This window comes from Dromaius novaehollandiae, chromosome 13, assembly GCF_036370855.1.
Source record: "Dromaius novaehollandiae isolate bDroNov1 chromosome 13, bDroNov1.hap1, whole genome shotgun sequence".
Taxonomy (NCBI): domain Eukaryota; kingdom Metazoa; phylum Chordata; class Aves; order Casuariiformes; family Dromaiidae; genus Dromaius; species Dromaius novaehollandiae.
The window spans coordinates 16808093-16820422 of NC_088110.1; the positions used below are offsets into that span (position 1 = coordinate 16808093).

The 12330-nt window shown below is 35.4% G+C and overlaps 1 protein-coding gene across 1 annotated transcript in view; it reads left to right on the plus strand.

The window, feature by feature from the left end:
• The window catches only part of CDH8 (cadherin 8), a 152076-nt gene extending 140786 nt beyond the window's left edge, over positions 1-11290 (plus strand). The window contains exons 12-13 of the mRNA XM_064519721.1: positions 7866-8117; positions 9322-11290. Of these exons, the coding sequence (XP_064375791.1) occupies positions 7866-8117; positions 9322-9815 (746 nt within the window). The 3' untranslated portion in view covers positions 9816-11290. The remainder of the gene's footprint in view (positions 1-7865; positions 8118-9321) is intronic.
• The last annotated feature ends 1040 nt before the right edge of the window (positions 11291-12330 follow it).

The following is a 12330-nucleotide window of genomic DNA, read 5'->3' on the forward strand; positions in this document are numbered from 1 at the left end:
GTTTGAGAATACTTAAGAGACAATTATCTAAAGTTCAGACTTTTCCAAAGGAATAGAACTAGAAATTATACAGACAATTACCTAAAGTTCACATTTTGAAAGGAAAAAGGTAGGAAGAAATGCCTATTCCATTACACTGCTGTTATTTTTTTAATTACTTCAAGAATTTATTTACTACAAGTTCTGCATCAGAGTAGTATTAATGTGATTATTTCTCTTTTTCAAGGAATTTTAACATATGCAAGTGGTAAGAAGATACCTTAAAATACTATGTTGATCATGATTTGAAATTCTCAGCAGCACTTTTTATTTCTGTACAGGAAACGTGTTTAGTTCTTTTATCCAAAAGTTGATTCAACAGTTAAATTCTGTCATAAGCTAGTAGTATTTAGGTCAACTGGTAAAGCAAAAAAATTCAGAGATATAAAATACGTGAAATTTTCCAATTTACCTCCTCATCGATATATTTTCTCCCATATAATATTTTTTTCCTGTGTTCTTATCAGTGTTTTAAAGGATTCCAAAATGTCCAGGTCTCTAGAAAAATAAAAACCTTCAGGAATTTACTCATGAGTCATAGGCACATTTTGTGAATTGCTTTGCAGTAGTAGCTATATTATATATAAGTATGACACATGACTTACTTACTATGGTGCAAATGAGAGAGTTTGATCAACCAAGTGAATTTTTATACCACAATTTTTTTTCTTCTTTTGAACTGGGTGTTTACTATCAAATCGATAGCAGTCATTCATTCTCTTTTTCTAAGACACATCACAAATTTTCAGCATTCATGAAAAGCAGGTCAGTTTGAAATACCTGTTAATGCTTCAGTGCCCCTATGGTCTGGTTATAAATCAGACAAAATATACTATAAAAATGGCATCTTTTATTTTCAGATTATTTTATGAGCCGTCTACGGGAATAGGGCACTTACGCATTTACCATAATGATTACGCAAAGGGTCATCTTCCTTGAATACTGTTGTTCACCAGGAACTTGTTTTGTTTATTTTGAGATACTCTGTCCTCAAGAAAGATCCTCAAGTAAGTATGTTTAACATATTATACATGACATAGAGTTGTATATATACAAGCATACATACATGTAGGCATTCCCATAAAACTGTACGTCGAATGTGTCTATTCATCCACATTGAAAATACTGAGTTTAATCAGGAAACAAAATTGTTATACTAATGAACAAATAGATCATCTTTTCACTTGCTAATATGATTGGCAAATGCGTAACATGCAAAATCAGAATCATTCCCTTTTAAACAGGTATATGCTCTCTTTAAGACTTAGTGTTGCAGACTAATGTAGAAACAAAAGCACCTGCTTAGATAAAGAAATCTTTCAAAGCATTTTAAATGGCACTCTTCTAGAAGCAACAAACTGATGCTTCTAACTTGTACTCTAGTGTAGTCTGAGACATACAGATCAGTTCTGCAGTACTGGGCCAGTCCTATAAATTGTGTGTTCCTTTACAACGGTGAACATGGAGGAGGGTATGGTTTGAGTTTCCTCTGCTGTTCTTTACATTAGACGAGAAAGCAGGCTGTGAATATTCTATTCCACTCCATTTGTCAGAATCAGAATTAAAAAATTTCTCAGTCAACAGTCTTGTTTATAGAGGAATCTCACATGTGGGACTAGGAGTAGTGAATGGTTGGGAGTGTATTGCTGAAATACTATCAGCACTTTTCTAGGGCATTTGCAATTGACTACTAAATATATAGCTAGCATTTCTTTGAATGCAATACATCCTGGTTCCTCTGCCTCTGCTGTCGTAGTTTCCACCCAAACATTTATGATAATAACTTAATTACTTGATTATTTCAAGTTTTTTTGTGAAAATATATGCCATTTATGAACTCAGAAAGGAAATGAATGAACTGTCCTTGTCTTTTTGTTTTTAAAAAAATACAGGCTGTATCTTAGTAAGGATATTCTTGCTGCTCTTCTATTTATGCCAAAGGACTCTTAGTATTACAGAGAAACTGTTTTTTAGACTAAAAAATGTACACAAATGTACACAAAGCCCCCTTTAGATAATGACTTCAGAAAATAGTTTCAAACATAGCGCTAATAAACATAAAGAAACATATACGTCTGTGGTTCCAGGACTTCCAGCTGTAAAGTTTCCAATTAAAATTATTTCTTTCTTCACATAAGTAACATCCAGCATAGATAACAATTTCTGCCAGAAAGTCCTTAATACCATTAATGATTTGATCTTTCTGAGAGCATTATAAAAGGGATAGAAAAAGAAAGACAGAAAAAGAGCTTTGTAGGTGTAAGGTTACGCAGCAGGGAAGTCCACTGATCTGAAAACATTAGAGAGATCATCAGGGAATTAAAGAATTGCAGCGATGTGCACAGAAAAAATGACGTTTGAATGTAAAGTGGCTGCTTCTGTTTTTATTTTTGTTCTGTCATTTTATTGTCAAACTTAAAATTGCAGCATACATATCTTATACAAAGTGGAAGATGACTCCTGCCTGTTATTTTCATGTCCAAAGGTTGATGTTGATGCCACTAAGGTCACTTATGTTCACCAAATACAAAAATTGCTTTGTATTTAAAGTACTTCGTTTACTTTCTCTTAAAATCTTTCGTCCAAGAGTCCTGCGAGATCAGGGATCTTGAGTACAGTTGGGAATCTGCAGGAAACCCTTGGCCCTGTGTTAAGCCTGTCCTCAGTTGTGCTTATTCAAATCATTTTTGTCTAGAAATCATACTGAACACCTTGTTAAGACCTGCAGCATTATCATTATTTGTTCCAGCTGTGAGGGAGATACTCCCATAACAGTGTATTTGATGGTTGTTTGGCAAATCTGCTTGTAGACAAATAGAAACAAACTGAAGAGAAAAAAAGTGCTCATTGGACTGGTTTTGAATGAAGATTTGGGGAAACAAGAAGTTGCAGTTAGTTCTTACTTTATTATGGTAGTGCCTCTAAGAACTGGAATAAATAAGAGTGCTTCACAGTTTTGTCCTCTAACTGCTCATAAGTTTTTAACTTCTATCCTTTTGGCAGAAGTACTCCCCGATAAAGATCAACTCCAGCTTCTAAACTTTGTATTTCCTTTGTAGAACACTAATAAAAATAATTCAGCTATTCCAGAAAGTGAATAAAACCAACTTCAAAACAGAAATAAAAATTTAAGACATGAGTCTCCATAAATTATGGCAAACTGTGAATTAGGAGAATGAAATGTTATGCCAGAATGATTCTCTAACCAAACTAGCTCAGAGTGTGATCCACAGGTCTGTTGTGGTGTCCTGGTCATCTTTTCTGTGTATCAACTGCAAACTTAAGAAACTGAGTCATCCGCTTATCTAAATGACTGATTTTATGTTTAAAAAATGGTTAAAATGGACCCCCGATCTAAATTTTAAATATGTGTTCCTGGAGCTGTCCTTACAGTGATGTAAAACTTTGTGAGGAGTTAAGGCAATTGTTAAGATCACTTGTCTCACATCATTCCTTAAGCTTTCAGGACAGAATGCAGCTCCTCGTCTATCCCATGTATTTGGTACATCATCAGTGAAATGGCATTTAATAGGACTCTGGCATTTCAATGAACGTCATCAATCCCTTCTCTTCATGGAAGGGTAAAGAATTCAGGGAGGCTTGTTTTGATATTGTGACTACAAAGAATATCAGAGGACTCCCTGAATATACCCCAGTGACCCGAGGTAAAGACTCAGTGTCTCTCTTTGCCTGTAGCAGAGAGCTTTATTGACAGAGAGGGGTTCCTTGCTTCCTCATGTAATTTTCCTTGTTTTGCTAAAAGTAACATGAATAAACAAATAACCTGAACAGTGCTATAGTGAAAAACCAGCAGGTTAATTGGAAAGATGGAGGGAAAGTGATCAGCCCCTTTCCTGCTGAGCACCTGCTGCCAAGTTAATTCATGCAGCAGCACTGGAGGTTGTTCCTGGAGGAGATTCCTGCTATTTTGCCAGGTCCAGATGCTTTAAGGAGAGTATCCACAGAGAGAAAAAAGTCAATCAGATAAATTTTTAGTGCTAATCAGATGCTATGATTTATTTTCAAGTTTAGGAGCCCACTAAATAGGGAGTCATTTTTCTTCACTTAGGAGTCACACCTCCAGCAACACCAAAGGATATTTCTTTTAGGAGACGGCAAAAAAGGGGAAGGAATTTGTCACTAAACAAAATTCCCAAGGCAAAAGTGAGCCGTTTCCATCCATTGGCAAACCAATTCTGTCATTTCATTTTGCTTTTCCTGTTGGCAACTTCTGATTGCCAGTTTCTTCCTGGGCACAACAAATTGAACCTTAGTCTAACACAACAGTTTTTAACAAAACAAACCTTGGTAAAACAGAAAGTTTATTCTCTTTTCTCTTCTGCTTGTCTTGTGGCTTTTCTTACATGATACTAATGCTAAAAGACAGTTCAACTTCTATTACACTTAAATAGTTCAGATAAACATTGTCTCAGATATCTTGATTTGCTTGTCTTTTTCACCTCTGTGCTGGAATTGATAGCCATTACCAAGTAGCCTCTAACTCACAGAGTAGCTTCACTGATTAGCAGAAATGGGTCCTTTATCTTCTCCAACCCACCTCCTTCCTCTTGTTTTCTTCCGCCCTCTTTTTGTGTCTTCATACTGTTCTTTTTTTGTTTTGTTTCGTTTTAGACTCTGACTCTGGTTTATTAGAATTTTTTTTTTTTAACCAGGCAGAATAGCAGTGTTTAGGTGTCAGAGAGATGGAAGGGATCTGAAGCTGCCACGACCCACAGCGGTTTCTTTTTTCCACTCCTTCCTAAAGTGCATGCTGTACCTTTCCTGCATATCTGTAAAGGGCAGAGATGCTAGGGCTCAGCAGATCAATCTTGCCTTCCAGTTTGGACAGAGAACGCCTGTAGCAGGGTAATAGGAAAGAACTGTCTGTATTAGGATAGATTCTAGGCCACAAGAAGCTACTGAATGATACAACATTAAGAGTGTCTGGAGCTCCAAATAAGTGACTACAGAGGTAACATTATCCTGAATGGGACTTGTCTCAAAAACACAGAAAGCTAGAAATTGAGCCCCACATAATTTTTTCCCCTTTGAAAACTTAAAGCGAAGGATTATAGATACAATGTATGCTTAGATATTTTTAACTGTCATTAGAAATGTATAATTTTGCATGAGAAATAGATAAATGGACAGAGAGAGAGAGAGTGAGTGTGTGTGTGTGTGTGTGTGTTTGAAATCGGAGGGAGCGCGGCAGTGCTGAGAAGGAAAGGGAAGCTCTCAGAGAAAAATGTACCTTGTACACCTACAATAGATGTGATGGCCTCTCTTATTTTGGTAAAACAGTACATACTTAAGTTCAGGAAAACTTAGCAACAATATTTTACTAACAGAATATTTGCCCTTTTTCCTTCTAGTTCAGCTAGAGAGCAAGTATGACACTGGAAGTGAGTTTATTTGCTATGTGTATATTTAAACCTCTGACACATTTAACCAGCAAGGACTGCAATTTTTGCTTCATTCTAAAGGTGTGCTAATTGTTGACTTAATACACACTTGCTTTTTCCACTGCATCACAGTGGCACAGATAATACTGCGTATAATCCAGGATTTTGATCCTGTCTGAGTTGTCAGAATTCTTAAGAGCTCATACCTGAAATTTATTTTTAATAAACACATATGCTTCCTTTAATTTTAAAAAGGGCATGAGAAAGGACTAGACTATTTATTTAACTCCAGGGTGCCATCAGTTTTCATGCGGCTGTTTCTAACTTGAATAGATAGAAACCCTGGATTTCTAGAAAGAAGAATCGTAAGAAGAATCCTTTCTGTTCTGCAAAGGTATTATGAAGTAATCGTATTAATATTGCTTTATAAAGTAGCTGATTTTTTAGGTGAAGAGTATCTTTACAGTATTAGCTTCCATATATTTCCCCTCTTCCCTTCTGCATCTTTCTCTGTTTTTGTACTTCATAGACTGCAAGCTGCTTGAAGCATACATTGTCTTCTTTTATGCTGGGGTAGTGATATGCTGCACAAATACCATGAGCTGCCAGAAGTGCTCCTGGCAATTATAGACAGTTGGTACAAATTAAACATCTCCTAAGCTATTTCTTGTTTTCAGGCAAGTACCTGACCAGTACCGAGATCAAAGGAGATACAAAGCTTTCCTACAGTCACTATATGTATATGCACACACATATTGTCACACACACCAGCTCCATGATTTTCAGTTTCATCTCAAGATAGGGTCTTTGTTTTATCTGTCATATGAACATTGCCTCTCTTTGAACTCTTTCTTTCCCTGCATGCCAGATAACTCCCACTAACTTCCTTCCATGAAATGTCACTTAGTGACTGCATTAGTCCATTTCATAACATAAAGTATCAGGAGACTTACTTTTGTTCATGATATTTCAGGAGCATTTACTTTGGTAATACAGAAGGGAGGTTAATGAAAGGAACTTCAGTCTAACCCTGCTACTCCCAAGTATGATGCACAACTTTATTTTTCAATTGTTATTATGTTCTTCAGTAACACATACAAATTCCTATTCTATGTGCCTTTGAGAATCATTTTGTTAGCTTATAATGTTATTTTTGCTGAAGGAACACAAGAAAACAAACTAGTAGAAATCAACATGCACTCTTAGTATATAACTCAGAATACTGAATTGATTTTCTAATTCCATTTTTATTTCATGGAATAAAGCATTTAAAAGCTAAATATTTGTTTATGTAAATAAATTAAAGTGTCTTTCATATTTGACATGCTCTCGTACTGTGGTTTATACCTGAGCGTTCTGGCACATACAAGATCATTGATATTTGAAAAGAATATATTGTTACATGGCTAAAATCTATAGTTACCTAAAGGCACTAGAAAATCTCAGGCATTCAGTCAGGAATTTGATTGAGAAATTATTTGTACATTAAATGACTGACTTAGTTCTTACAACTATGCAGAATAGAATTTATACAATTACTCTAAATAAAATCAACTCTACTCTTACAGCAGTTGCTTACAGTGATCAATTACAGTTAATAGTATTTAAATATCACAGATACCACATTGTACTTAAGTATTCAAGGAGTTATAGTTTAATCATTTTAATGGTGAATTGAGAACTTCGTGACTATGAGAAGTTTAACTGTGTATGAGGAAAAAGGAGAGAACAAAAAGGCCTGGTAGTCAGCATGCCTGCCTGTGTTTCTAAAGTTAAGTACCTGGATAAATCTGCAAAGGTAAGAATATCCTGGACTCACTTGCTCTGGCTGTCTCATAGGAAACACATTCTGTTTTGTTTTGTTTTATTTTCATCAAGTTATTAAGGCCTACTAAACATTCAGATCATTGAAAATTAGGCCTGCAACTCTTAATATGCTCAGCCTTTATATTACCTATTAATAAAAAAGAAGAATCTTTTATTGCAGTGGAATATTGCACAATTTGTGCTTATAATACATGGAAAATTTGCTTTAATTGATGAACATGCTTTATTAAGTTTGGGTTATTCTGACAATTTCTCTTGTATTGGCTGAATTTTTATGACTGTGTGACTTGAGAAAATCAGTGATGAATTATGGTGGGAAGAGATTGACAGCTATTGGGATGTATGCAGGGAAGAATGTGGGGGGGGGGTGCTATTCAGTTATGAGCATATTGCATGACACAAGAAAATGCGTATGTTACACCCATTCATTTGGGCCAGAGGAAAAGCGGAAGGATTTCTCCATCATGTGCTGCCAGGCTAATGAGTATAATACAGTGTGCATGTGTTTGGTTAGAGGTTTTCTGAACTCATTAAGAAAAAACTGTGTTTTAGCAGTTATTTTAAGTGCTAAAACAATGCAAATTTTCTCTTTTCCAGATAATACTCTCAGCATTTTGGCAAAGCATAGTGGATTCAGCCGGCAGAAGCAAGAAGTATATTTATTGCCAATCATAATAAGTGATAGTGGAAATCCTCCCATGAGCAGCACTAGCACCCTCACTATTCGAGTCTGTGGTTGCAGCAGTGATGGTATTGTCCAGTCCTGTAATGCTGAAGCATATGTACTTCCCATTGGACTCAGTATGGGAGCCCTAATTGCAATATTAGCATGCATCATTTTGCTACTAGGTGTGTATTCATTTCACAGCCTGCAGTTCAAAATATTTCTGATTCATAAATGGCTGTAAGTAAGCAAAGAAGTCACATAGAAGGAAATGCATTCTAGAAAATTATTATCAGTTTGGATATGTGTAATGTGCCTTGGTACTGAAAGACATCAGGACTGGGTCCCTATTGTACTAAGAACCGAAAAAACATATAAAGCAAAGTCCCTGTCCGAAAGAGTCTTACATATTAGTTACATAATTAAAAGGTTGAATTATGAAACCAAAAATCAGGTACGCTGAGTAGCAAGGTGAGCAGAGTATATACTGCAGATGATGAAAAATGGATTATTTGTTATGTGTTATTTCTTCTAAGATTTGTATGAGTTTATTCCAGATTGTAATGGCTTAAGGGATATTGCACTTTTACAAGATAAGCAGCACTGTATATTTTAATAAAACATACAAAAATCAGTATATGACATCAAGCAAGCAAGGGAGAGAACAGTGAATGAAGAGCCCTATTTCTGTGCCTTGCAGCTTCACTTTGTAACTGAGATTTACATCAGTAACTGAAATTTCAGCATTAAGCTGCAAAAACAACAACTGTAACCAATTTAGTGCTTTTTGTGCATCTGTCCATGATTCTGAGGCTGACGTAATCTGTCCTCTTTCTTTTTCCCTTACAGTTTCAGTTGCTTTTCTGTTAGATAGTTTGAATCTTTAGCAGCATATAAAAAAAAGATACCATTTTCCTTCTGTCCTTGGGTCTATGTTTTCGGAAAAACACCCTCTAATTCTGAAAAAAAATCCATGTGTAGATCATTACTACTACAAAGTGTAGATGATTATAGACTACTGTTCAGTGAATGATAGCGACTTGACTTCACCTAGGTCTGTAACTCTTAGAAAAGGAAAATAAATGGTTTGTCTAAATTTGAGGCTCAAAACTGGAGGTATTCAGAACATTATTACTTAAATAAAATTGAACTTCAAATGTAAATATGAGCTGATAACAGAAAACTAGAGGATGAACCAGAGCTTCTGAGTAAATTTTCATCACTCAAGTGGTGTGTGGTTAAAGTTTTAGATCTTTCAGCTTTTCACTATGCTTCATTACTCTTACTTTAACAAAAAAACCTACCTCTCACCTTCCACAAATGTGCTTAATATGTAATGCTTTGATTAGAAATTTTTCACCTAATCAGCCTATGATGCTTTCTTTGCAGTCATTGTGGTGCTGTTTGTAACACTGCGAAGACATAAGAATGAGCCTCTAATTATCAAAGATGATGAAGATGTGAGGGAAAATATTATTCGCTATGATGATGAAGGAGGTGGTGAAGAAGATACAGAAGCCTTTGATATTGCAACTTTGCAAAATCCTGATGGAATTAATGGATTTTTGCCTCGTAAGGATATTAAGCCCGATCTTCAATTTATGCCCAGGCAGGGTCTTGCACCTGTTCCTAATGGTGTTGATGTTGATGAATTTATTAACGTAAGGCTGCATGAAGCTGATAATGATCCTACAGCTCCACCATATGACTCTATCCAGATTTATGGCTATGAAGGAAGAGGCTCAGTGGCTGGTTCCCTTAGCTCATTGGAGTCCTCTGCATCAGACTCAGATCAGAATTTTGACTACCTCAGCGAATGGGGTCCTCGCTTTAAAAGACTCGGAGAACTTTACTCAGTTGGAGAAAGCGACAAAGAAACTTGACAGTGGATTACAAACTTTTTCACTGTTGACTTAACAAACATGTAATATTCTAGGGCCACTGCTGTTAGTTAAAACTACTGTGGCTTTTTGTTTTAGAGGCAAGTTTAGCGCCAGTCATCTATAAAATCAACTACATTGTAATGTTGAACCAAAAAAAAGTATATGTTAGGAGGTTAAGTCTTGTGGAGTGTGAAGTAAAGTATGTGGAGTGTCTAGAAGTCTTTGGATATTTGATATTCACTTGGCCACTCTGAAGATGGAGATTTGGATCTTTGATTATCTTCAGTGAAAAGAATGAAAAGAAAACGGTGCTTTCTTAGGTAATGGACCTGCAGGGATTTTGCTGTTGAACAGTATCTCCTGCCAGTATGTGTAAAGCTAATGGTTTGTTTCTGCATTGCCAACAAAGATCCCACCACAGAAATGTTAAAAAGCAATATCTTGGTCTTCTTAGCAATGCTGAATAGAAATAGCATTGTAAATCCCTACTGACTTCTACTGTGCAGTGACCATACATTGTACATACAGTAATTGTTGGCCACGTAACCACAGACTGATCATCATTAAATATTGTGTCAAGCCTTAAAATATTCACATGTTCTTAATCCATTCCAGTGATGGGTAATAAATCCTACTGATGTGCAGAGATTCAGAGGCGGGGGTACAAAACCTTGCTTTACAAAAAGATTTTTTCTAGAAGAAGGATCGATCCTGCACTTCGTCTTCTGAAAGGAAAAAAAAAAACCTCTGAAAGGGGATGGACTTACATATATGAAAGAATTGCTGATTTTATTGCTAAAGATCAAGTTTATTTGTTCAATTCTTGAAATAAATATTTTATTGATGTCCATTACTGCTTTTATTTATTAAGACTGATAATCTGTAGAGTGAGATTATACAGAAAACTAAATTATATCCATTAGAGTTTTTTTCTATATGTAATGAATGTTTAATACATGTACATTTTGAAACGAAAAATGACAAATTGTTGCAGATTAAAGCAGTAACCTATCCATTTGCAGTAGTTGAACTTTAAGAGAATGCTGGCAGGAATAAAATTTTCCCAGAGAAAATTTTTGACAGTTTTATATCTTCTTCATAAATCTAGTAACTGGTGTTTTTCATACAAGCACAAACAGCTGGAAGTAAACTGGTTCATGTGAATATTTCAACTATTGACTTTTAGAATTCCACACATAACACAGTACAGTAAAAAAAAACATGCTTATAGTTCTCCACTGTATTAGAGCAGGAACCAGTGTGTACATAATTTTACTGCTTATGTTATTAGCATTTCTTTTCTATAATATTCATGGTGATGCACCAGGGCTCTTGCACACAGAGAAAGAAATACACTAGAAGCTGCAAGCATATTCAATTTGTAATGCAAACTTGCCATTTAGAAGTAGCAACTGTATAATAAAACTATGTATTACATGCAAATCATTTTAATTTTCTACTTTGTTTTCATGCTATATTATTGTTTGTTTATTTACTCCATGTATTGTATTCAGAGAAACTCCTGTATTGTTTCCTACTTTGTGAAATATATTTTTATAAATACCTTTCTTGTTACTGCTCTTCTTTCAGTTTTACCTGTACACAACAGAAAAGAATCTCCCTGAATAACTCTATAATCTATTGATGGATGCATTTCCTCCAAAATCATTTATTTAGCAGCCACAATAATGAATACAGTCAAAATAAAAAAGGCATAGATGTTTGAAACAATTTTTGACAATGCATGGAGAATTAGATATGCAGCAGCCTGTGACCACAGGAGTTATGCGTGTGTCCAATTCTCAGTGTGCCATGCTGAAAATTAACCTCATAACATTTCTTTAAAGTATTGTTAATAAAAACAACTTGCTCTTTTAGGATCCTCAGTTATATTTATTCTGCAAACAAAGTGTCTTAACACATCACCCCCCAACTTTGCATGCATTTCAAAATGGAAACATTGACATTTCCTTTAGCTATGGCACAGCTGGTTTTAATGATTGCAGTTTGCAAATAACTAATGCAAAAGCCACTTCTACATGTATCTCAATGGTTTTAATGAAATTAATGAAGTCTCCAATTCATTTAAGTTAGACTGTACTCACAAATTCTGTCTCTGAGTAACTTTATTTAGCAACTTTGGTAATAATATAAATAAAGAGTGAAGTCATCAGAGAACAGAAAAGCAGCAGTCACCAAGGTTTCAGTGAAATCAAATACATTTATCTAGCAGATTGTAGTAACAGCCAAACACATTCTTACTAATCACTTGCACCAAGTGCCGGGGTGCTCTGCATTCTGATCATGCTAAATCTTATAGTAGCATAAATGCAAGAGTCTGATTCGAAATGTAGATGGCACCAATTTCTAGTTTACATCTCAGTCCTGAGAGTAAAAGAAAGTGCTGTGAGATATGGATCTCATTATTGTTTATAGTCACATAAGTGTTTAGGACAAGTAGTTCTGACTTTGAGTTATAGTATACGCTGCAGAGCTTTGCAAAGCTCCTTAGTAG